At 41.7% G+C, this 26343-nt stretch overlaps 1 protein-coding gene across 4 annotated transcripts in view; it reads left to right on the forward strand.

Annotated features, from left to right (window-relative positions):
* LOC114654424 (inactive tyrosine-protein kinase PRAG1-like) overlaps window positions 1–16474 on the forward strand; it is an 84077-nt gene extending 67603 nt beyond the window's left edge. For all 4 annotated transcript variants that reach the window (XM_028804980.2, XM_028804979.2, XM_051930170.1 and 1 more), the window contains 2 exons: window positions 5247–5986; window positions 14766–16474. In XM_028804980.2, coding sequence (XP_028660813.2) covers window positions 5247–5986; window positions 14766–15860 — 1835 coding nt within the window. In that variant the 3' untranslated portion in view covers window positions 15861–16474. The remainder of the gene's footprint in view (window positions 1–5246; window positions 5987–14765) is intronic.
* Window positions 16475–26343: the final 9869 nt, after the last annotated feature.

The following is a 26343-nucleotide window of genomic DNA, read 5'->3' on the forward strand; positions in this document are numbered from 1 at the left end:
TATATTTAATGAGGCTATCGAGAAAGATCCCTTAACTACCATGCTGCATAACACTCAGGAAACCGTTTTACTAAATTTCACAACCATCTCCTTTGAAATCAACTTATACAGTAATCCCTCCTCCATCGCGGGGGTTGCGTTCCAGAGCCACCTGCGAAATAAGAAAATCCGCGAAGTAGAAACCATATGTTAATATGGTTATTTTTAGATTGTCATGCTTGGGTCACAGATTTGCGCAGAAACACAGGAGGTTGTAGAGAGACAGGAACGTTATTCAAACACTGCAAACAAACATTTGTCTCTTTTTCAAAAGTTTAAACTGTGCTCCATGACAAGACAGAGATGACAGTTCTGTCTCACAATTAAAAGAATGCAAACATATCTTCCTCTTCAAAGGAGTGCGTGTCAGGAGCACAGAATGTCACATAGATAGAGAAAACAATCTCTAGCAAACAAATCAATAGGGCTGTTTGGCTTTTAAGTATGCGAAGCACCGCGGCACAAAGCTGTTGAAGGCGGCAGCTCACACCCCCTCTGTCAGGAGCAGGAAGAGAGAGAGAGACAGAGTGAGACAGAGTTTGTTTTTCAGTCAAAAATCAATACGTGCCCTTCGAGCTTTTAAGTATGCGAAGCACTGTGCAGCATGTCGTTTCAGGAAGCAGCTGCACAAAAGATAGCAACGTGAAGATAATCTTTCAGCATTTTTAGACGAGCGTCCGTATCGTCTAGGTGTGCGAACATCCCCCCTGCTCAATCCCCATACGTCAGTATCAGAGAAAGTCTGCGCAAGAGAGAGATAGAGAAAAGTAAGCAATCTAGCTTCTCAGCCATCTGCCAATAGCGTCCCTTGTATGAAATCAACTGGGCAAACCAACTGAGGAAGCATGTACCAGAAATTAAAAGACCCATTGTCCGCAGAAATCCGCAAACCAGCAAAAAATCCGCGATATATATTTAAATATGCTTACATATAAAATCCGCGATGGAGTGAAGCCACGAAAGGCAAAGCGCGATATAGCGAGGGATCACTGTATACACTTACACATGCTATTGTGAGATCCAGCCATTTTCAGTCCTCATTTGTGTGTACTGTATATGTTTAGGTTAGCTTTTATGAAAGGAGGGAGTGAAGATTGTATGGTTTCTGCTCAAAACACTACACTAACAGGACTAAAAATGGTGAAGCATTAGAGAGCAGAGTACAAGCAACAGCTGCATAACATGACTGCTATTTATTTCCTGATGGCAGATGCACCATGCTGACTTGCCTTGGTGTCACCCTGCTGTCTTAATGATCCAGTGGATTGTTTTAGAAAATATTTCTTAATAATTAAATCAAAGGATGCTTTGTATTGTAAAACTGTCTGTTGGGCAGAGAAATACAATTGAATTTCATCTGTAACATAAACTTTAACCCCTCGACATCCCTTTCCTGGTAGTTAATGAGCTTTGGTGTTTCTTGGAGCAGCAAAAAGTGCAGGACAGTTAAGCAAGCAGCAAGGAAGTGAGAGTGTAGACATCCCAGTTGTCTGTAATGAATGGAAGTTTTCATTACTTTGTTTTAATTAATATATAATCTGAATCATTGTAAGTCCCATGATAGAGCTAGCTATAACAGTGGGGAAATGCTGTCTATTTTGACATCATTTTTACATGAATAGTAAAATTTTGAAAAAAGTTTAGCAAAAGTTAAGCATGTCACTCTCTTTAATATAATAATAATAATAATAATAATTCATTACATTTATGTAGCGCTTTCACAGTTATCCAATTGGTTATAAAAAATAGTCAAAGTTAGAATCTGCTTCGATGTCTGTAGTTTAGGCAGTGTGGCTTAATGGTTAAGGCTTTGGACTTCAAAGTCTGAGGTTGTGGGTTCAGGTCCCACTACTGACACTGTGTAGCCATGAGCAGTCACTTCACCTTCCTGTGCTCCAATTGGAAATACAAAGGAAAGGTAACCAAATCCTTCTCAGATGTTGTATTTTGCCTTAGATAAAGGCATCAACCAAGTCAGTAAATCCAAATAGAATGTAATTAACATTAAATGTTTTTCAACACTTTTAGTGCCCTGTTGGCACCAATGACAGTTTTTCACTGTGGCTTTTGTTTGGTAAAAAAGTCAGCCTGTGGGTAAAGTGCCTGCTGCTGAATGAATAAAAAAGAAGCATAACACTATTTAAGACCTGGGTTCGCTTCCCGGGTCCTCCCTGTGTGGAGTTTGCATGTTCTCCCCGTGTCTGCGTGGGTTTCCTCCGGGCGCTCCGGTTTCCTCCCACAGTCCGAAGACATGCAGGTTAGGTGGATTGGTGATTCTAAATTGGCCCTAGTGTGTGCTTGGTGTGTTTGTGTGTGTCCTGCGGTGGGTTGGCACCCTGCCCAGGATTGGTTCCCTGCCTTGTGCCCTGTGTTGGCTGGGATTGGCTCCAGCAGACCCCCGTGACCCTGTGTTCAGATTCAGCGGGTTGGAAAATGGATGGATGGATAACACTATTTACATCACAAATCCTTCTAAATGTAAAACTACTTATGATCAAACGTCACCCGTAGCGTGCTCTGTCAACTTTATTTTGTTGCCACTCCTCACATGGGTATTCCCATAGGCAGGAGAAAACAAATGTAGCCAGCAAATTTGCCAATCCAGTTCCAACTGAACAGTCTTGGTAAACTCAGACTGATAATTGAAAGGCCTTTTGTTAGGCTTTTTAAAAACAAGCTTGAGTTTGCCTTATAAAGTTCCATTTTTTTCCTCTGTTGTATTCAGTAAATGCATTTTTCAACTTTGATTCTTCATTATCCTCCTTTTATATGTTTTTCTCTTGACAGTTTTTAAGAATGTAAGGATAAGATATTGGGACATTTATCTGCTAAGTAGATGCTTTTATTGCTTACAAAAGAGGTCTACATAATCAAGTAAACTTCATTTTTGCTGACTGTTTAGGATCAAGTGTTAAAGGACAATGTTATAAAAGTGATCATCAGAAGTGAAGAACTTTATATCAAACAGAACCCAAAACTACTTAATATTTCCTTAGTTACAAGAACCATTATTGATTGGATCTCCACATGAAAAGAGTTTTTGTATACTTCTTAAAAACTTTGAGGTAGTCAGCATTTTGAGACATCTTAGCTAAAAGCAAACCAAACAACTTGGATGGACTGATTGGTCTCCTTTCATTTGTTAAATAAATTGAATGCTGTAATGTTTAATATCTAACAGCAGAAAGTGTTATTGTTTACCTGCACAACACTATTTACTCTTTTGAATTCCTTTTTGAAATCAAATAGTTTTACTTGGCTGTTGATAGTGTTTTGGCAAGGTTCAAAATATGAGTGCAAAAATGATGAGGCAAAGACTTGTTGGTGAGAAATTGGCAAAATGCCTACTTCATCTGTTGTTCACTGTGGAAAGCGAAATGCCAAAGAGACACACCTTGTCCCTCAACTAAATCAGCATATAAGAAACTTGAATGGAATGCAGTTTCAAACATAGGTAACAGTGGAACAAAATATACAACCTCTAGTCACCTTAGTCAGAATGCAGCTCAAGGGGCTGTTTATTATTCTCAAAACAGGTTTGTGATGTTATTTTCCAGACCCAGTTTCGACACAGTCATTTGGGTGTTCTGTCTTACGGGCATGTTTTTTTCCATGTTGCCGTTTTTCTTTTTCTTTTTTTTTTTGTTTTCAATTAAACATTCTTTACCCAGGAGTGCAAAAAAATCACTGAAGTACAAAAGTATTTCTCTTGACACATTTAAATATTGTTTTGCTGAATTTTTCACAATGATTAGACAATATTTTTCATCTTATCCATGGCTTCTTTTCTGTCAAAAAACCCATCTGTGGTCACCTTTGACCACTGTATATATATTATTTTCACATTCAAAACTCCAACTTCCCCCATCTGAGATATGTTCAAGTTCAAATGTATTGTCGTGTGCGCACAGTACAATGAATTTCTTACCAGTGATAAATGAAATACATCAGGCAAAATATACAAGAATTCATAGCAGTTGTGAGTATGAATGATTGCTGAGTAGACTTATGACCTGTCCCTAAATGTAGCAGTGCAAGCACAAATGGTCCTGTACTGCTAGAATTAAAGAGGAAGAAAAATACCAGTGGAGGACAACTGAAGTCTTTAATAATACCAGTTGCCTTTATAAAACGCTGCATGTCCTGAACAACGGGGACCTGTGTGCTAGTAATATTCTGTTCCACCTTCACCACCCTCTACAGCACTTTGTGGCCCTGAGCTAAATCGGTACTATACCAAGATATAATGTAGTCAATGAGAATGAACTCCACTGTGCTCCTGTAGAAAGTAGCGAGTGTTGATGGGGACATCTGGACTATCCACATACATGTTAAGATATAAAGGCATTTGTAAGTCTTTTTGATGACAGCCGAAATGAATTGTTCCAAGTAAAAGCCATTGATCCTCTAGAAATCAGCTTCACAAATTAAGATGGGGGAATGGTCTTGTTGTGATTGTGGAGTCCCAGGTGAGCTAAAAAAAATTGCGTGAAGCCTTCAAATGAGCTACCAAAGTAGGCCAGAATCACCATTAGCTGTCCAGAGCAACTTCTCTGTAATTCCATCCAGTCTTGAACTGTAAATAGCAGGCCCCAATATGGGGAGACTTGCTTAAAAATTCAGAAATGCTGTGTGTGTGTATGTATGTATATGTGTGTGTGTACATATACACATACACACACACACACACACAAGACCTAACTGGTTTGTGGTTTAAAGCACCTTTGGATTAAACAGGTTCAGTCAGTCTGCTGCACAAAATGATTTCCCCCAGTAATCCAGGACTTGTGCACAGCTTGTGCCCATTCAACTAAGCTTCAGTATTGCCGAATGAAGATAATGTTCTTAAAGTTCACTGTTAGCATCATATTGGTCTCAACATGCTGATAATTTTAAATAGCCATTTGAGGACTATCCTAACTATTACTACATGAAGTTTGTAAATGTATTACATATAATTTTTGTGCTTCTTTGCTTTGTTTTGTAAAAGACTGCACCACCAAAACAATTCAAATGGTCAGAAGGCCTGTCAGGAGCCGGGTTTGAAGGATTTTTCTGGAAGCAGTGAGCCTCACATTAGCTGTTCTTATCACTTGCACACATTCAGGATATTTTCAAAGAGAAGGGAGCTGAGGGCCAAACTGGTTTTGTTCTCATTTCAAAGAAAATGCATGTTCAAAGGTTTTTTCTTTGTTTTTCATTTATAGGACACCAGGAACACACACGTTCACCAAGTCCACCTCTCTTCATAAAGGGTGCCTCCCCACTGGCATCTCAGTATGATGCCTCAGTTGCAGATTATACTCAATCCTTACTGCCACCACCTCTCCCTGAGAAGAAGATGATAAACAGAACAATATCAGCTCCAGACGGTGCCAGAGACCGAAGGGTTATCCATAATAGAAGTAGTCCCCATTTGAACTTGAGCAGCTCAGAAAGCAACATGTGTACTACGGAAAAACTGCAGCTAAGCACCCCTTCCAGTCCAGTGGATCAGCGGAACATATTCTCCTCAAACGAGTCCCTTGAAAGGTGCCACCCCACTGCTACTCATCCACTGCGCTCTCAGACCATGGATGAAGTGACTGGAAGAAGAAAGGCTAGGCTGGGTCTGGGGGCCAAAAGCGGTGGCTCATTCTCCTCTTCACCTCAACTGAGCACCCCAAGCAGTGGTTCCCACTTACAACTCCACACCCTCCTAAGTAATATAGATAGCAGGGAAGGAGTTTACGCGAAGCTGGGCAGCTTGTATGCAGAATCTCTGCGACGTCTGGCTCTCAAATGTGAAGAACGCTTTACCCGTGGCCAGAAGAATCCCCTTCGCTTTGATGAAAGCAGTTGGTCGCTGTTTAAGTTGACGTGTAACAAACCCTGCTGCATTGCAGGTGACTCTGTTTATTACTCTGCCAGCTGTGCCAAGGATCCCAAGAATGACTATGCTGTCAAGGTAGGTTTTGTTGCTGGCATTTACTAAAGCTTTGGAGTATCCATACCTTTCTTAGAGAGTGAGTAACTAACTGTTCAAAGTGACATGAGGGCACATGTGTTTATCTGTGGTATATTTTTCCTATATGTGCAGCACCTCTCCCAATTTGTGCCAAATCAGGCATTCAGCTCTGCAGCTGAAAGCTCAGGTGTAATTCTGTATAAGTGTTAGGGTTCTCTGTCAGGAGTGTGGAGTCTCCTGCTGCCTGTCTGGACTCATCTGCCTTGTGAAATGTCGAGATCTACAGATAAGTTCACTCTGAGGCTGCAAGGGCAGGTCGAAGAACACACGCTTATCTTCTTGTGACTTCAATCCCTCACCTGGGATTCCATGTTCAGGTTACACCCTGACTCAGCGCTTCTAGTTTTTGTCTGTGTTTATGTTGCTGTATATTTTGTCTGAGGAATAAAATATGTTGTTAAAACTTACAACTCCTTTGATACAGGTTTTAATTAGAATCTGTTTCCATTCTGGCCTCTAATTCCTGGTTAATGAATGCTTAATGTGATGCACGCTAGGCATAGCAAAATGTCATCTATTTTAACGCTTGTCATTCAGAGCACATTTACCTTTTGACAGTCATTTTTAACTCTTGTTTTCTAAGAAGTGAAGAATGCACTACACATTTTATTCACTTACTTTATAACCCATAATCCAAGTAGGGAGATAAAGTACATACCTGTCAGAAATGTTGGATGGAACTGCAGTTTCTTTTTAACACCCCTTCTGGCTATTTATATTCATTTTAAAAGATGAATAATTCATTTTTAAGGCTGCTTGGTATTCACACTTCAATTCATTTGGGTGTTCTACAGTAAAATCTTAAATGTTTTCAAGGACCAAACATATAATATGTTTATCATAAAGAAGAACTGGGTAGTTTGTTCGTCCCAGATTCACAACTTTTGTAAGATGTTGCTTGCTGTACTGTATATTAACCCTTAGAAGAAATGACACATACACCTGATTTTTGTAACTGAAGATTCACAAACACATACATACAGTACATTGTAAACACCAGGCATAGTCAGCAAACTCACAAACACCATGAGTATGTTATTTTCTGAGGCTTTGAATAGACTTTTATATGAAAAATTTCATAAGGACACCCTGTAGTACTCTGCCCACATGGCTCGAGCTGCTTATCCAGTCTTATTCTGGCTTCTCCTGCTTTTATTTCCACAGAGGGTGCTAATGCCAACTTCTTACAGCCCTGTCACACTACACGGTTTTTAGGGTTTTTCCGTTGTAGACTTCATCTGCGTAATCTTAGAAAGTTGGGAGCAGACGCAGCGCGTGCACATAACTGGTGTACATGGTGGCTGATATCTCCAGCCACTCAGTTCAGCCAGTCTGTGATTTGATTTTGCTGTAAACTGCAGGGGCGAGTTTGTGTCTGTTCATAAGAGAAACGATAAGCATTCAGCCAGAAGTACAATGCATATAGTGAAGGTTCGAGGAATCTCAAACTTGGATGTTTTGGAACTCACAAACAGAAGAAAGACTCATGTGGTTGATGCCACAAGTTTTACAAGCTATGGCAAAATATAAAAGAGATTAAAGGGGCAGAAATTTCAGATAAATGTGTTGTACCTGTAAAGCATTCATACGACACCGGCTCTATCAGACAGCATATCATTGGCTGTTAGAAAAAGGGGTGAGCTCAAAATATTTTGTAAATGTGAAAACTTGTGCTAGGAAGTGATCACAGAGTCATCAAATCTATTATTCCCAGTGAGTCCTAGTCATAGAATCTTATGTCCTCAGGCAACAAGATCAACAACTGCAGTTGTCAATTTTGACATCCCCTATGACTAGAAATTAATGTAACTCCGGCTTAAGCCGCCACTTCTGAGGCAAGATTTCTGTAGCAGATCTGTGGTCTTTAATCTTTGCAGTCTCAAACTACATTGTTGCAGGTTCTTTATAGGGTGTCTGGTGTGTGTGCCCACTTTAGGCAAGGTATATCCAGTCAGTAAAGGAAAAGGTCCTGACATAATTCTTGAATGTCAAATCCAACTACTGTAGTGCCTTTCTGAACATGAAGTAGTCATGAGGAGGGACAGAACTATTCTATGTGGCATCAAAATCTCAACTGTCATAGAGATTTCTGTATGTCCTGTTGTGTATATTGCGTGGCACTGAAGCAGATAAAGGCCTTCTCACTTTATGTGACTGTTCCAGGTGATTTTCATTCATAGCCTTCGTTCACATAATCTTAGTGAGTCGGACTAGTTGATGGCATACTCTCATGAAGTCAATCACATAATGTGACATGCCCAGTGACTTACTCCAACTATGTAGTGAACAACTCACTCTGACAAAATCTATTTTGTATTTAGTTATAGGGGTGGGCCTTGTGTGCATGAGAGTGGACAACCAATGAATGCTCATCTGGAAGTACAAGCCATATAATGCAGCAATGACGAATTAGAAACACGTGTTCCTAATTCACACACACATTGTTTCCTAATGTGTTTTTTGAGAGGTGTTGTGGACCTCTCAGACAGAAGAGAAACTTGTGTCTCATGTTTTTTATACCATGGCTGATCTCGCCATAGTTGTTAACCCTTTGCACAGCAACAGGGTGATCACAACTGTGCTGGAAGGTCATAACACAGTCAGTAAATTAGACATGGCCATCGATTTTCATTCATTTAAATTGACATGGTCTTGCAATGAGTTCAACAACTGCAGTCGGCAAGTCTGATATGCTCCATAACTAAAAGTCACATAAATTGATATTTGCTTATGACATGTTAGTAGACATAGTAGTAATTGTTTAACTAGTATACATTTTTATCTTGATGGAACAGTTGCCCTGTTAAATGTGTGCTTGGTAAGATCCAAATGTAATTTCTGCAATGACAAGAACACACATTTGCATTTAGCAACACTGACATGAAGTGAAAAGTTGAAAATATATAAAATAAGTTTTATATGTACAGTATTAATTTTGTTGTTAACAGTAGATAACACTGCTTCCTTGCAGGTCTATAACCCTATGTTGAAATCCGGTGCCCTGTCTTTTTCTTGGGGGGGGGGGTTCATATTCTTTGTCCCTGTTTCTCTGTGGGTTCTCCTCCATCATCTCAAAGACATGCTGGTTAGGTCGACTGGCATTTTCATTATTGCATCCAGAGCTGCCAGGATAAAGTTGTGTGATCTTGAATTAGATTAAGCTGGTTGGAGAATGTCATTGTAATGATATGGCTTTTAAGTTGAATTTTTTTCAGACTAGTTCGAGGAGTCTAAAAATTATTTTAGTGCTGTTTTTTGGTGTTTCCAAGGCCAAGGAATGTAGTGGTTATATCCATCTTTTGCCTTGTTTCTATTTTTTGTTCAATGTGATTGGAAAGGCGGTATCCCGAGGTGTCACTCACATGACATTTTAAAAGGCAAATGCCATGTGTACGAAATCATCCAAGATTTGGACTTGTAAAGGAAAAGCCCTTCTGTCATTTCATTTTGTTTTTGAATTTACAGTACTGGTTTTGTTTTGTTTTTTCCCCTGTCCTCTGTATGTGATATACATCTTGTATTTCTTGGCTCTTGTTATGTGTGCCCTTTTTTTACTGCTCAGTTCTCTGACCACTATTTTGGCTTCACATCCTGAGCTCTGTTATTTAATTATTGTCTTCCTGATTATGAGCGCTGTGTGAATTCTGACTTCTCCGTGCCATCTCTTAATTTCATTTTCTCTCAAAACTGCTGTTGCGTTGTGCCAGTTGTACAGTTTTATTTCATTTAACTGACACTTTTATCTGTGTTGCCATATGCCTGCCTGATCACTCTCTTAATCAGTACATGTCAAATTATATACAACTGAAGGTATCAGTGGCCAAGCAGTCTGTTCATTGTGAGGCTTTGTAAAGAAATGTGATGAAACACAAAAGTAACTTGAATGTTAAAACACATGTCCATCACTGACGACCTAAAGCTGTGATCAATTTAATTCTGTCTGGCATACAGCTTATCTTTGAGCAGCACACAGATTATTGTCAGAAATGTATAATTTCAAAAGATGATTGTTTCAATAAAGAGAAAAGGCTGAGATTAGTACAACATCTTAATTAACGATTTATCCAAGATACTCATCAACACATACATTATATTGTTTTTGTTTGTTTGTTTGTTTGTTTTACAGTGATAAAGTTGTTACCATAACCATGAAAGAGTTTTTCAAATAACATTCAGGCAAGTGACACATGAGGCACAATTTGCCAAACACTTTTCCCAGTTAACACATTCTCTGCTGTTATGACGGCCCACAGCATGCTGCCGTTAGAGCTACAAAAACACTTATTGGAGGTTTGTAGCCATCTTCATTGACATTTCACTAATATACAGTAATCCCTCCTCCATCGCGGAGGTTGCGTTCCAGAGCCACCCGCGAAATAAGAAAATCCGCAAAGTAGAAACCATATGTTTATATGGTTATTTTTATATTGTCATGCTTGGGTCACAGATTTGCGCAGAAACACAGGAGGTTGTAGAGAGACAGGAACGTTATTCAAACACTGCAAACAAACATTTGTCTCTTTTTCAAAAGTTTAAACTGTGCTCCATGACAAGACAGAGATGACAGTTCCGTCTCACAATTAAAAGAATGCAAACATATCTTCCTCTTCAAAGGAGTGCGTGTCAGGAGCAGTGACTGTCACTGAGATAGAGAAGCAAACAAATCAATAGGGCTGTTTGGCTTTTAAGTATGCGAAGCACCGCGGCACAAAGCTGTTGAAGGTGGCAGCTCACACCCCCTCTGTCAGGAGCAGACAAAGAGAGAGAGAGAGAGACAGAGTTTGTTTTTCAATCAAAAATCAATACGTGCCCTTCGAGCTTTTAAGTATGAGAAGCACCGTGCAGCATGTCGTTTCAGGAAGCAGCTACAAAAGATAGCAACGTGAAGATAATCTTTCAGCATTTTTAGACAAGCGTCCGTATCGTCTAGGTGTGCGAACAGCCCCCCTGCTCAATCCCCCTACGTCAGGATCAGAGAAAGTCAGCGCAAGAGAAAGAGAAAAGTAAGTTGGGTAGCTTCTCAGCCATCTGCCAATAGCGTCCCTTGTATGAAATCAACTGGGCAAACCAACTGAGGAAGCATGTACCAGAAATTAAAAGACCCATTGTCCGCAGAAACCCGCGAAGCAGTGAAAAATCCGCGATATATATTTAAATATGCTTACATATAAAATCCGCGATGGAGTGAAGCCGCGAAAGGCGAAGCACGATATAGTGAGGGATTACTGTACTGCATTATCAATGTACAATGTGACACCATGTCAATTGCTTATGAGGATGTTTCATTTGTTACTGCCTTGTCTAGCACATGTACATAATCAGACGTGACCATATCTGCCAGAGCTCTTACACAATTACATGAATGATGAAACATTTGTGTTAAGAGATTAACTGAGGTATAACTCAATGTTGATGATCCCTGAAAAGTGAAGAAATGAAATACAAGCAAAGTTAAAAATTCAGCCTGTAATCTTGTGTAAAATTTAAAATGCAGGCTTCAAACACATGTAGAAGTGTATATAGCGGAGTAAACGTGTGCTACATTATTGAGTCCGTGATCATCATTAAAGAGACCTGGTAGTGTTGATGTTAACTCGAGTGCCTTACAGCTATAGAAGATTGGATTTTTCTGATTTGTGTCCTGGCCCAGTTGCTGTTTGCCTGGAGTTTGTACACTTTCCTCATTTCTATGTAGGTTTATCTCTGGTTTATTATGTTTTTTTTTGTCTTCCCACTTCATAAAACACACACAAGTTAGGTTTACTATCAATTCTACATTGGCCAGAGTAAGTGCTATGATTGAATGACCAATGCCTCCTCTCAGGGTTAGTTCCTGCCATGTTCCCAACGCTGCTAAAATAACCCTCAACAAAATTAAAGGTGTAGCCTAAATATCTTAATATATTTTCCTTCCTTCCTTGGCCAAGAGTTGGTTCCCTTCAAGAATGTTGTAAGAAAAATGTCTTATCGTTTATAGAGCATAACATTTGATTTCTTGTAGTTTTGAAATTTTTCTGTCATACAGATGCTGTTATCGAAGTTTAGAAGAAAAATGTCAATGATTTATATAGAGGGATACTTCACTTTTAAGCTTTATTTTGTATGTGTGTGTGTGCGAGTGTTAATAGGTTCTGTGTCCTTTTTATTGCATTTAGGGACTTTAGAGACTATAGATGTGCTATTAAGAGCTCTCATTACATTTTATACAAAAAGCCCTATTGTGGTCTTGATTCGCTTTGTTTTGCCCTTTCCCCAGTCAATCACATTAACCCTTTGAAACCAGAAAGCCAGTGTTCGGGACAACCACACATAGCGGTATGTACCCAAAGCCCAGTATAGGGTCACACCTACTGTATCTACGGTGCCAAGTCCCTGCTGGACTGAGTAACAGCATACGCATAGAAGCTGTGCTATGCTACTGTTATACTACACTATGCTGGAAATCTTGCAGTCCATCACTATACAGGCAAATTCCCAAAAGGCCTCTATACCTTTCTGCTGTCATAACCCAGCCGGCCGTCATACCGGCCTTTACTATGTTAGTAGACTAGCCTCATAATATACCGCCGTCTAGTCACACTATTTATGCTAGTTGTACTGCTTCTTTCTTTCTTTCTTTCTTTCTTTCTTTCTTTCTTTCTTTCTTTCTTTCTTTCTTTCGTCCTTTCTTTCTTTCTTCCAAAGGTGCACTTTTAGCATTTGGTCTATGTAATGAATGGTAGAAAAATGATTAAAACTGTCAGACTGTAAGTGATACAGCTTGTTCTATAGCATCAACCTGTTGTTATAACATTGTGGCTTATCATCATATTATCAATACTGTATATAATCAAATTTTACATTTATAAATCAAAATGTTTTTTTTAAATGGCTGAAAATTTGCTAAGGAGTTTAGGGTTATAGTGCCAAAACACTGGGGAGTTAATCAGTTAATCAATACATTAATTAAATTTGCCAGTAAATTAAAACATCAAATAAGATATATATTCACATTTTCTAGTTATCATAAGACTTACAGTCAAAAAAAAAAATTCGACACAAACTTGCTTTGAAAAGTTCCTTTTTTCTGCGTCATTCCTGCAAATCTCTGTTTCCTTCCCAGGGCTTTGATTTTTATGAGCTTTGGTGTGTCGATTAGCTAAGCGTGTTTTTGTAAGATACAGTATCTCCAGTCTGGAACATTTGTTTTTTTGGATGCACCATTAAAGAAAGCAATTCTGCAGAGTCATGGCAAAATGGGATTTAACACTGACTAGTTTGGGAACAGAATTAGCACCGACTGGACTAGAAACATGTCTGGCTGCTAATTATTTTAGACTACACATTTCAGCAACAACACTTATTAAAAGACCTGAAGCAGGTTCCAGAAAAAGCCCCAGTTGGTTCACAGTCTATTTATGTTTCAAACTAATTTTAATTTATGAAATCAGAATTAACTGTGTGCATTTCTATAGCAATATGAGTGCCACAAGCTAGTATCCATGTTGGCATGTAATAAATGCAATGCTACAATACACACCCTTTCAAAATGTTATTATTTAAACATTTTTGGCCTAACTGCCTGAATTCAAGACACATTATTTTATTGCCCTATTTGCATATTATAACTTGTAATGTTAAATGACAAACGAGTCAAAAACGTTAAGAATTTTCAATTCCAGCTAAAAAGAGTGACATGGCGAGGTGTGACACACCTTTCTCGTTAATCCTTTTCTTGATTCCGCTTCGGCTGGCGTGTGCCATTGCAGCACACTTTATATTGACTTGTGTCCTCGGACTGTTGCTGCCCTGCACTGTTCAAGTCATTCCATGGATTTTTAGTCACATTCAGCTCGGGGCTCAGACAAAATCTTCTGCCGTTCTGCTCTTTTGATAGCTGTGTTCTTGTAGACCCTGTTTGGTAGAATGACAACAATAATAAAGAAAAAATCATTTATTTTATGCATGATTATTTGCACGCAAAATGGAATGTAAAGTAGATTTTTTTTCTCTAATACTACCAGCTTTATGACAGAGTACATATGTTATACTTGTTCTTTGGACCTGTACCTGTGCTGGTTTAGATGTATTTTCTTATTTTCAGTTTTTTTGATTGGTAACAAAACTTCAGTGTATAGCAAAATCTCATATTTTGACACACATAGGAGTTTGTACCATATTAAAGCTGGAAGGACTGATCGAAGGAGAAACTTGGCCGTAAATGAATCACCATTTAGGAAAAATAAAAATCATGAGTGCGCATCTGCTGTCAAACTAATAAACTGTAATTGTATGCAATTCAATACGTGTAACTGTGTATATTTGTTATTCAGTATGTGAGCCATAATTTCAATATAAATATATTCAGATAAAACGTCAGCTGTCTGACAGCTTCTTAATGTCATATTACACGACTTCTAGTCGGAGGTTATGTCAAACTTGATGAGTACAGTTGTTGATCTTGTTGCCCGAGGACATCCAGTTACACAAGTCGAACTCGCATGGCATGTCCAAATCCAAAGCAGAACAACTTGAGAATGCCAATGATGTGACAGAATTCAGAGGTTTATTGTGTGGTTCATTCATCCAGTGATTCTAGTCGGTGTCTCTTCCTTGAGGCACACCACTAATTTGCCTAAGCAGTCGAACATTTGCTTTTGAGAAATTTAAAAGTTCAGTTTTATGTGCTTCCTTCAGGTCCAAGATGTCTTTAACTCTTTTATGTAATTCACTTTTTCAGATTTGCAAGAATCGCAATCCAGAGTCCAAGCAAAGTCATTTCTACGGTCTGGAGGTGCAACAGAATCTACCTCCTCACTTTAACGTGCAGCAGGACTGTGGGCACTTCATTGCCTGTGTCCCATTGAGTATGCTGCCTCCTGGTGAGGCTGCTGGATTGATCTGCAACTCTCAACATGAGCAGGAGGCCCCTAGAAGCAGGGACTTGGGCACTTCAAATCAGACGGATAGTGAGCGTGTAGTAGTTATAACTCGGGAGGTGCCATATCAGACCACCGCAGACTTTGTTAAGGAGTGGGCAACCTACCACAGGGATCAGCCCGAGTGGTATGAACGGTGGGTGTGCTTCCTTTTGCTGCAGCTTTGCAATGGCCTTGAGTACTTGAAAGAGCATGGTGTTATCCACCGGGATCTCTGCCTCGAGAACCTGTTGCTTGTTCATCATAGTAAACGTTCTTCTTCTGAGAGCAAAGCTCAGAGACAGCTGCCCAGGCTGGTAATCAGCAACTTTGCCAAAGCCAAGCAGAGGACCGCCAGTACTACTTTGGACCCCAAGTATAAAAAGGATCAAGCCCGATTGGCCCCTGAAATAGTCTCTGCTTCCCAGTACAAGAAATTTGATGAGTTTCAGGCAGGTATTTTGATCTATGAGCTTTTACACCAGCCAAATCCTTTTGAGGTCAGCCCTAAACTAAAAGAGCAGGAATATTCCTGCAAGGACCTTCCAGAAATTCCTGATGCCTCCATATATTCAGCAGGACTTCAGCAGCTGGCTCATCTACTCTTAGAACCTGACCCTATCAAACGCATCCACATCCAGGAGGCCAAGAGGATCCTCCAGAGTTTGCTGTGGGGGCCCCGTAAAGATCTTCTGGAGCAGCAGTGGGAGCAGCGGCACAACGATCACGTCCTAGCTGAAGGACTTCACAACTGGCTGGACGTCAAGCGGGCACTCCTCATGATGAAGTTTGCTGAAAAGTCTCTGGAGCCCGAGCAGAGCGTCGAACTTGAAGATTGGCTGTGCTGCCAATACTTTGCTGTTGCTAACCCAGCGTCTCTTTGCCGCACTGCTGAACTGCTGCATTTCTCAGAGTAGATACTTTGTGGGCCCAACTTGCAGGGGCATAAACAACAGGAGCTGGAATCTTGATGCTTGTCTCTTGGTAAATAACTTTTTTTTTTTATTTAGTTGTAACTTTGTTCTTAAAGTTCTTAATACATACATGTGCCTACAGATCACTGTTCTAATACACAGGTGTGGACGTTTGGCAAGTACTGCTGCGTCCTTAAATTATGACTTACTTTATTAATGATTTTTTCTCTTTCTGTGTTATGCCAAAAATAAAACTAAAATGATCTTTTTTCATAACTGGGTCCTGTCCCTTTGTATAAGGGACGATAATCTAACCGATTGCAATATTAAGCTTGTGTACTTGTAAATAGGCCTTGAACAGCACACAGCGATGCGTCCCCTTTGGTTTCCCTTCTCAAGAAGTACTGCTGCTGGGAGTTCACCAGTGCAACAGTGGGGTTTAGGATGTACATCCCAGTATCTTGGAACAGGGAAAATGAATGGCGCTGTTTAGACCTTCAGTCATGGTGGGGAGGAGCGGGTATTGTGTTTTGTATATTTTCTTTATTAGTACGTGTTAAATATTAATTTAAGTTGTGCAGATTTCATTTTGGACCACCAATAAAATGTAAATAACTTTCCGTGTCACTCTTGTGTCATTGCACGTGATCATAGGATGTGATATCCCATCCAGGATACCGGCCCTCCACTGCATTCCGTGGAAGACCAGGATATCCCAGCTTCCTCTTTAATTTGGGGGAGTGGGGGAGTGGGGGGGGGGGGGCAAAAAAGGAAATGCCTGCAAAATCTGAGTGACCTCTGCTTTTGTTCTGTCTCAGCATTTCTTCTGATCAGCTATTGTGCTAAACACCATCTCAATGTGACTTTTTAAAAACAACACCACAAGTGAGATATTTTAATAATCTGGTTGTGACGAGGATGAAGCGTTTGCTTGGTGCCATATGAGCCGCAGTGTTCAGCTGCAGCTTGTTTTTGTGTGTCACACCGTAGCGACTGAAACATCGAGCCTGATTCTTTAATGACACTTCTGAATTCAGTCGTTTCCTAAGTCAAGTGCAAGATGGCACAATTGAGCCAATGCTTAAGATTAAGCCGCCAGTCTCAGGCCTTAAACGAATAGTCCACCCAAAAACATTTCTTCTATGTCTTAATTACCCTATTTCTGCCAAAAAAAAGTTCATGTTTTTAAGCAGAATGCAACTAACACATTTCTGACAGAACAGAAGTCTATGGTAACCACAGCCAGACAACAGCAAATGATATCAAAACGTCTATGAAAAAAATGTCACAATACATGAAACTAATCCACACGACAAGTCGTCCAGATGCATCTTTACAGCTTTCCAAACACACATATTTTTAGTAAAATGTTTTTTTAAATACACTTCTGGAAAACACGCTCATGAACAAAAGTGTATCACACTCAGATGTAAATGAACGTTTGAACCGTAGACCCAGTTATATTCATGGCGTCGAGCCACAACTGGAGCAGCTCAGGATTATTTAATGGCACTCTGCTTCTTAAAGCATCTCGGATTTGCACAAGTCTGAGGCAGATACTCTTCCTGCTCGTGTTTACACGTACACTTTCTTTAGATGTTCGTGTCTCCTCTCAGTTATCTTTGTACTGTCAGTACAACATGAAGCACAATGTTAGCATCTGAGTGCATTTCGTTTTAGTTCACTAGAAAGGTTTCTTGAAATGACATATTTAACAATTCTGTTTACTGTACAGCATACAGTGGAACCTTGGATTGCGAGTGTTTTGCAAGACAAGCTAAAATTTTTAAGAAATTTTAACTTGATAAATGAGCGAGGTCTTGCAATACGAGTAGTACATATACATGTCACGTGATCACAACTGAGCTGATGGTTCTTCTATCTCTCACTGCGGTATTGTGGGTAATCATCTCCCACTCTCGGTCTCAGTTGGTGTACCTCACTCATATAGTCAACATCCGTACGAGCGTATACTGTTTACTATAGCATTGTGACCACGTGTGTGTGCTGTGACGTGTGAGTCCCTGTCTTGCTCCCCAAAACATGAAGCTGAGTCTCAGTACTTTAGCGACACCAGCTTTATTCAGCTTGAAACAGGAACAGCACGGTTATTTATTGTAGCGGCACCTGCCGCTCTCCTATACACAGACAGCAGGCAGGCAGGGTCATGCCCAGGTTAGTGGCCAAGTAATACTGTGCCCTGCGCATTTATAATGTTCCTTGCATCACCCATCAACGGCAGGCCCTTATAGCTTGACCGCAATCTTTTCGGATTCGCTTTTACGGCAAACTGCTATAGCACTGGAAGTCTGTGGTTGCTTCGGGACGCTCTTCTGTGTGTCGTCCCGTTGGGTGGAGTCGCAAAAGTATTTAGAAACCTTACAGTGCGTAAAGCATTTTTTTAATTTTGTGTCCAAGTGTAGTGACACTGTCATTGGATAGGCTCCTTGTTAAAGTCGCAAAAGAAGAGGAAGATTCCAGTGAGCCAACAGATAGCCATGGTTCCGTTAGTTAGAGTGAATGTCGTCCTGCACAATAACCCTCCTCTCTCTCATCTCACTCACGCCAGTCACGATTCCTTTCAAAGATAAAGTGCAGGTTAATTTGTTTTAGGTGTTTTTACTTTATATTTTGTATTAATCATTTTTATATGAATAGTTTTGGGGTGTGGAACGAATCATCTGAGTTTCCATTATTTCTTATGGGGAAATTCGCTTTGATATACGAGTGCTTTGGATTACAAGCACGTTTCCGGAACGAATTATGCTCGCAATCCAAGGCAGCACTGTATATGAAATGCTAAGGGTCGTCTGTCTGTCGTGCAAACACTCGCACACCGCTGGCCCTTCGTCTTGGTCTTGATCGGCATCTAATTCTGTGAAGTGGCTTCAGTTCCTTCTCATGGCCGTGTGGCTGTGCACACCTGTGCGACTTAAACACGCAGTACTTTGTACATTTGCTGAGCACTTCTTAACTACTGAAAGACTTTATAACTTCCACAAAAGTTCAAGACGCCGTTATTTACAACACACACGCCGTATCTACAGCGCCTTATCTTTTGCATCCATGAGAGCCTCTGTTGACAATCCCTCCAGGTCACAGTGCCTGTGAGTTCATAACTCGTAATCAAGATTATCATTATACAGGGTGTCCATACAGTCGGTGTGTAATTTAAAATAGTTGTAACTTTGTAAGTATATGTGATAGAAAGGATCTGCAAAAAGGATTAGAAAGAAGAAACACGTTTTTTCTTGTTCTTGTTAATTTTCAACATGTCCACCATCATTACTAATACAAAGGGTAATACGATTCTGCAGTTCTCGGAAAACATTTTCAAACTGATTTTCAGTAATACCAGCAATCACATCAGTTATCGTGGCTTGCAAGTCTTCTAAAGATCGAGGTTTGGTTGAATAAACATTTCGTTTTCACAAGTCCCCATAAAAAGAAATCAAAAGGAGTCAAATCTGACAAATGTGGAGGCCGAGAAAAAAATGGTCCATCTCTTCCAATCCATCTGTTAGGGAAATTCTCATGTAGAAACAGTCTAACATGCAAAGCAAAGTGACAAGGAGCCCCATCTTGTTGAAACTCTGTATTCTCTATCAGTCCTAATTGTTCAAGTTAAGGATTAAAGTCATTTTGCAGCATTTCTAAAAAGCTATCACCATTAACAACACGCCCTTCAAAAAGAATGTTCCTATGACTTTTCCCAAAGCACACCACACAATAACTTTGGGAGAATCTCTTTCATGTTCAACAGACTCGTGGATTTCCAGTTCCCCAAATACGGCAAAAATAAAACTTCTAAAGACAAAAAAAAAACAACTAGATACATCAAGCTTTCTAATCCTTTTTACGAATTCTTTCTATCACATATACTGTTTTAAACTGCACACTGACTTTATGGACACCCGGTATTGGTGGGCTACAGCCCTGCAAAGGCCAACGTCCAGCCTGCACCAGTCTTTACATTATAGATGCTTAGACAAAGACTTCGAGGCCTGAATGTAAAGACATCTCTCCCCATTGATTTTGAAAACTGCGAGATTTCTTTGATGCTATCGATCCTTACGCCTGAGTGTTTATTACACAACTTCAAAAAGATGGAAAAACAAAAACCACAGACAGAAGAGCAGACAAGTTTAACAAGATAAATGTGTTCTTCTGACACGAGTTTACATAAGACTGACAACATTCTAACGTCAAATGGTATCACTGCCAAGTTCAGTACAAACAACGGTCAAACATCACCACAAACGGATTCAGTCATTTATTCCAAAGAAGACCACCTCACTCCTACCCATTTTAAGGCCTTGTGTCCATCCAATTGTTCTCCATTCCCTTTTTTGGAGGACCGGCGGTCCGCGTCTTCTACTTGTATTTTAGTAACATTGTGTGTGTTTGTGACGGGAGGCGTTCAAATGCTCATTCACATCTGAGTGAGTTCAGTTTTCATACACGAGTGGTTTATTTAACAGTATTTTATTAAAAATCCGTGTGCGTCGGACATTGTGAGCTTATGACTGAGTGACTTGACATGAGACACAAGTAACAGAAGATTTGCTTTCGTGATTTTTGACAATGTTTGCTGTTGTCCAACGTTGGTCACTACAGAATTCTATTTTGTCAGAAATTTTGTCTCCATTCTGCACGAGAATGTCAGATTAAACCTTTTTCTTGTCCATCACTACAAACTTGATGAGGTGGAGTGGAGTGGAGTGTTCCTTTAAAGCCCAGCGCTTTAACCTCACCAGTCAAATCAGGCCTGTCACTCTGTGGCCCACAGGCATCCCAAAACCCCATCCTTATGGTTATCCACCCCACGGTTATTCCCAGGATGCCCCTTGTGGAGGTTTTCACGAGTAGGTCCAGACCTCGTTACTGCCCCTGCCAGTAGGCCGTGTGGCCAAGTTTGAGCCGTTCCTTCTTTTGTCCTCCCAAACGCTGTTAGGTACGACTGTAAAGATTTCTTTTCCTTTCTCTTGTGTGTCAACTGTCCGGCCTTTTTTTTTTGCACTACACAAAAGACCTGACATCAAGACACTTCACAAAATAAAAAAGGACTAACTAATTACTGTTGGCCACCACAGTGCAGAGCAGTTGGAGGTTGAAAATGACTGAGCAGGAGCCGTCCCACTGGTTGTGTGACTGGGGAAAGTGTCCAAAAGTGACACATCGCTGCAGTGATCCCTTTTTAAAGGAGGGTCGGGGTTGCCGGCCTTTCTTTGACGCTTGCATTGCTTTTGTCACACAGGATGTGTCATCTTTGCCCCCTGCACATTCTAATGTGTCACATCCTTCCCTCTAATGAGCCGTCTTTCCTATGACTGCCACTGCCACCTGTCCCTCCCTTTCAGCGCTGCTGAAGCATGTCCTCGGCTGTCAGGCACACGCACTTCTATCCTTCAAATTAAAGCTGTAACTCTTGCACCTAAAACCAGAGCCGGACAAGACAGCAACAGAGACAAAGGACGTGAGGGTGTGAGCGAGAAAACTGTAAGCACAGTGGGACAGTACCACATGCAGGGCACCAAGCTGCTGCCGTGGTATATTATGGGTGCCAAGCTGTACGCTATCCTGAACTAGAACAGATTTAAGTGCGTGGGACCAGAGCTGAATTCACTTAACCTGTTCTTTGTTTTATGACATCAAAACCATTATGAATGTGAAATGTCTCAGGGCATCCACTTAGCAGTAAATTGTCAGGCCTCCAACCACCAGACTATGGTTGCACCTCAAGATGGCGCACTCTTAATAATCCCCTCACGCGTGCCCGGCTGCACACGTTTTACCTTTGTCACCTCCCAGCTCTTCAGAACCCTGGGTTATCGTTAGAAGCCACTCCTAAGGGACACATTTGGGATGAACGGGGCTCATGGAACTTGTCAAGTGGGGTGCTGGTGCAGGACTGTGCTGCCACCTGGTGGACCACATCTTCACTGCAGCCAAAACCTTCAAAAAGCTCAGGCACACCTGGTAAGTCTCTGTTCATTTTTGTTGTCTCTTCCTAATGCCAGCAGGACACCAATGCCCCCCTCCCAGACCCTGCCTGTCCGTCTATAACACTTCTTACTGTGTCTTTTATATTTATTTGTTCAGCTCTCTTATTATATGGTGCCTTTCAGATCCTGTCTATTATATATTGCCTTTCATTTCTCTTATCATATAGTCCCACAAGTATTATTTAGTGCCTTTCAATTCCTGTTGTTGTCTGTCCTGTAGTTCCCTCCCTATCCCTAAACATATCTTAATTTGAATATGTTACAAACCATGTGCTTTGTATAGGTGGCTAAGAAAACTATTTATGATTTCTTGCAGAACACAACGTTTCTGACATGATGGGTGTGCGTGGTGAGCAACGCTGAACAACAGTAGACAATATCAAATCATCCAAGGTGGGGAGAAAGAACCTGATGTTACTCATGTCGCACAATCCACGTGTCAAGTCATCCAGTCGTATGCTCACAACATCCCAAACACGCGTGATTTGTCCTAACATTTTGTTAAATTGACTCCCCCTTCAGAGAACACATCATGACGTGAGCAGCGAGGATTTGAATTGAAGTCCCGTCTCCCATCGTCGCATTTACATTCACAGCGGTGAGCCAGCACTGGGCCACCTCAGGATTAGTTGACAACGGTCTGTGGGTTGTTGAGGCGTCTCGGGTACCCACAAGTCCGAGGCACGACTCCTCCAGCTAACGTCAGTCAGTCATTGTCCAAGCCGCTATATCCTAACACAGGGTCACGGGGGTCTGCTGGAGCCAATCCCAGCCAGCCCACCGCAGGGCACACACTAGGGACAATTTAGGATCGCCAATGCACCTAACCTGCATGTCTTTGGTCTGTGGGAGGAAACCCACGCTGACACGGGGAGAACATGCCAACTCCATTCAGGGAGGACCCGGGAAGCAAACCCAGCAGCGCTACCACTGCGCCCCAGGTAAAGTTTGACTCGCTTTTAATCTTTATTTGTATTCGTCTCTCATTGTGCGGATATCACGGGAGGTGCAGTGCTAGCCAGTGAAGATGAGGCGGTGAGGTGGTCTTCAGTTCAAGTGCTCTTTGCCGTTTGAGCACACTCCGTTCTCGTTCATGTCAGTGCTTTCTATAACTGGTTTATTTAAGTGTATTTTCGTGATAAATTTGTGTTGTGAGCACGTGACTGGATGGCTTCACGTGGTCAGACTTTTTCAGGGCCGTTTTGATGTTGTTTGCTGTGGTCCAGCGCTGGTACCCCCCCAAGCTCCAATTCTATCCAAATGCTCCATGTAAACATAATTAGACATTTGTCTCACCAATCACAACAACCTGTAGTGGGGTGAATGACATATTTGGCGGGTGGGGTAACCCTTTGAGTGACCGTCATTCAGGAGTCTTTGGAGGTGAAGAGAGTTTAGTGACGGTGGGAGCCACAAGCCCATGAGCTCCTCGTCCGTGTCCAATGCTTTTTTAACTTCCTTGCCGCGATCCAAATGTGCCCAGGTGGGCAGAATCCATGAGCTCAAGTCTGAGCGATTGTACCCTCCAGGTATGGCGTCCAGTAGCATCTGCCTTTGAGGAGCTATGGAGTCAAGGAGTAAATGTGGACGTCTTCTTTTGAGTAAACACAAATAATTTAAAGCCACTGAAAGAAATAGAAGCTTTTAGCAGTTGTTCGAGTTGATCGTGCCGATGGGCCTTTAAGGCAGTAACATCTGGCCATGCCTCATAGACATTTGACGTCAGCACCAGAGGAAGCGCCCGGTCAGGATTCTCTTAGATGAGGGTGCCAAGCTGTGATGTCACCCTGCCCTCTTCTGTCATTTGCAGGCTGACTGCACCAAAGGGGAAATCGATCTCCACGCACGGCCCCAACTTCGGCATGTGCAGACATCTGAGGGCAGGCCGTGTTTAAAGAACGTGATGGGCGCACGATGTGTTTCCACGTGAACTGCAGCTCTTCACTACACTTGGAAAAGAAAAAAGCCCCCAACCACACCCAAGTTGGGAAGGAGCCCCCAGCACATGAACACGTGGCATTAGATAGGCTCCACACTGGTGCCACAGGGCCCCTCCGCTTCAGGTGTGCCCACTGAGCTGCGACTGGCGGCCGCCTTCCTCTCGTTTATCGGCCGCTGGATTAGACAGCAGCAGGTTGTGTAATCTGCTTTGTCTTTCTTATCTCCTGTAAATTCTTTCTGAATTGCTGTCCCTCCGTTTGATTACTCCATCCTGTTTGTCTTCCAAGTGTTCTCCTGTGTGATTTCAGCCGGCGATAAAAACTCGAAAATGTGTGCCGGCTTATTAGCTATAAAACTTGGGACGGTGTTCATGTGTGCTTGAACTAAGAAAAGTGAGAAAAACTCACAACGTTCAACAATTCCTGTCAACTTCACCTCTCATGTCTCCTCTCAACCCCGATTTGTCACCCCGTTGGCTGCATTTCCACCTTCTTTTTAGGTCATCACTGCCCCCATTTATGATTTCTTGATGTGGATTGTCTGGAGTGGACTTTGGTTCAGCCAGCAGGGCCAGGCCATTCACGAGCACACGACAGCGAAGGCCAAAGCCACTGCTTGTATTGTTAATACGATGAATTAAACCGAGATAACAGCCGGATCAGAAGTCAGGTTTGAAAAGTTTTACAACACGATGGGACGTTCATGTGTGTCATCATCTCCTCCTTCATCCATTAGTTAAACTTTATTAATCCAGAGTGGAAATTTAGATGAATACAGCAACAAAAATATTTAAAAAACAGGAACTTGGGATCAACAGAACAGAGTAATGGGGATTGTGGAAGAAAGAGAGGTGAAGAAGAGAGTGCAGACAGGGTGGAATGGGTGGAGAAGAGTGTCAGGAGTGATTTGTGACCGACGGGTATCAGCAAGAGTGAAAGGGAAGGTCTACAAGATGGTAGTGAGACCAGCTATGTTATATGGGTTGGAAACGGTGGCACTGACCAGAAAGCAGGAGACAGAGCTGGAGGTGACAGAGTTAAAGATGCTAAGATTTGCATTGGGTGTGACGAGGATGGACAGGATTAGAAATGAGGACATTAGAGGGTCAGCTCAGGTTGGACCTTTGGGAGACAAAGTCAGAGAGGCGAGATTGCGTTGGTTTGGACATATGCAGAGGAGAGATGCTGAGTATATTGGGAGAAGGATGCTAAAGATACAGCTGCCAGGCAAGAGGAAAATTGGAAGACCTAAGAGAAGGTTTATGGATGTGATGAGAGAGGACATGCTGGTGATGGGTGTAACAGAACAAGATGGAGAGGACAGGAAGATATGGAAGAAGATGATCCGCTGTGGCAACCCCTAACGGGAGCAGCCAGAAGAAGAAGAAGATAGAGACTTTACAGCACAGCCAATACAATCCATCAATAGACAGATAAATAAACAAATAAAGATAAATATGTGTATATTGTGCAGATATTTCAAAGTAAACTTTGAGTACATCAGGAGGAAGCGTCGAATTGCCTGATAGCAGTGGGTAGAAAAAAACCCCAGAAGCACTTCTTAGCCCACCGTGGTGGAGTGAGCCTGTGGCTAAAAGTGCTCAGAAAGAGAGAGTGCCTTCTGGAGAGGATTTTTCATGATGGCACCTAATTTTGTCATCTTCCTCTTTACCAGCACAGCTTCCAGTATGTCCAGGGTTTGTTTTATAATGGAGCAGACTGTCCTGATACGTTTGTTCAGGTTTTGTGCTTCTTTTCAGCTCAAGTTGCTGCAGTGATGAACACCACAGTGGCTACTATGGACTGGTAGAACATTTCCAGCAACTTGCTGCACACATTAAAACACCCGAGTCTCCTCCGCCAGTCCAGTCTGCTCTGGGCCTTCTTGTCCAGCACCACAGTGTTGTCAGAGCAGTCCAGCTTGTTGTTCATGTGAACCCCCAGGTACTTGTAGCTCTGCACCACTTCCACGTCCTCTCCCTGAATGGTGTCAGAGGCTTCTTGGTACACCGGATGTCCACCACCAGCTCTTCCGTCTTGCTGATGTTGAGTTGCAGGTTGTTGTCCCGACACTACGAGACAAGTACAGCCTTCATCTACTCTGACTTGTCTCCGTTATTAATGCAGTTTATGATGGAGGAGTCAGCTGAAATGTTTTGGATGGCTAGCGCTGGTATTGTGCTAGAAGTCTTGGGTTGAGGGTGAATACAGGAAGGGTGACAGGACAGCTCCCTGAGGTACTCCAGTACTGTACACCACCATTTCTGATACACAGTCCCTGTTGGTCAGGTAGTCCATGGTTCAGGAGATTGTGGGGCATCCAGAGTCAAAGCCTTGAGCTTTTTCCCCAGTTAATGAGGCAGAATGGATGAGAGTTTGAGTGTGCAGGCGTCTCACAGTTGTCTCTTAAGGCCTTGTCACATGACGTGACTTTTCCAGCCCTCATTTACATAATCCTAGTGAGTCCGAGGCAGTCGGTGGTGGGCTCCCATGAAGGTCAGACAGTCATCTAGTGTGATGCACCCAGCAACACTGCAGTAC

Source organism: Erpetoichthys calabaricus, chromosome 7 (genome assembly GCF_900747795.2).
Source record: "Erpetoichthys calabaricus chromosome 7, fErpCal1.3, whole genome shotgun sequence".
NCBI classification, from domain to species: Eukaryota; Metazoa; Chordata; class Cladistia; order Polypteriformes; family Polypteridae; genus Erpetoichthys; species Erpetoichthys calabaricus.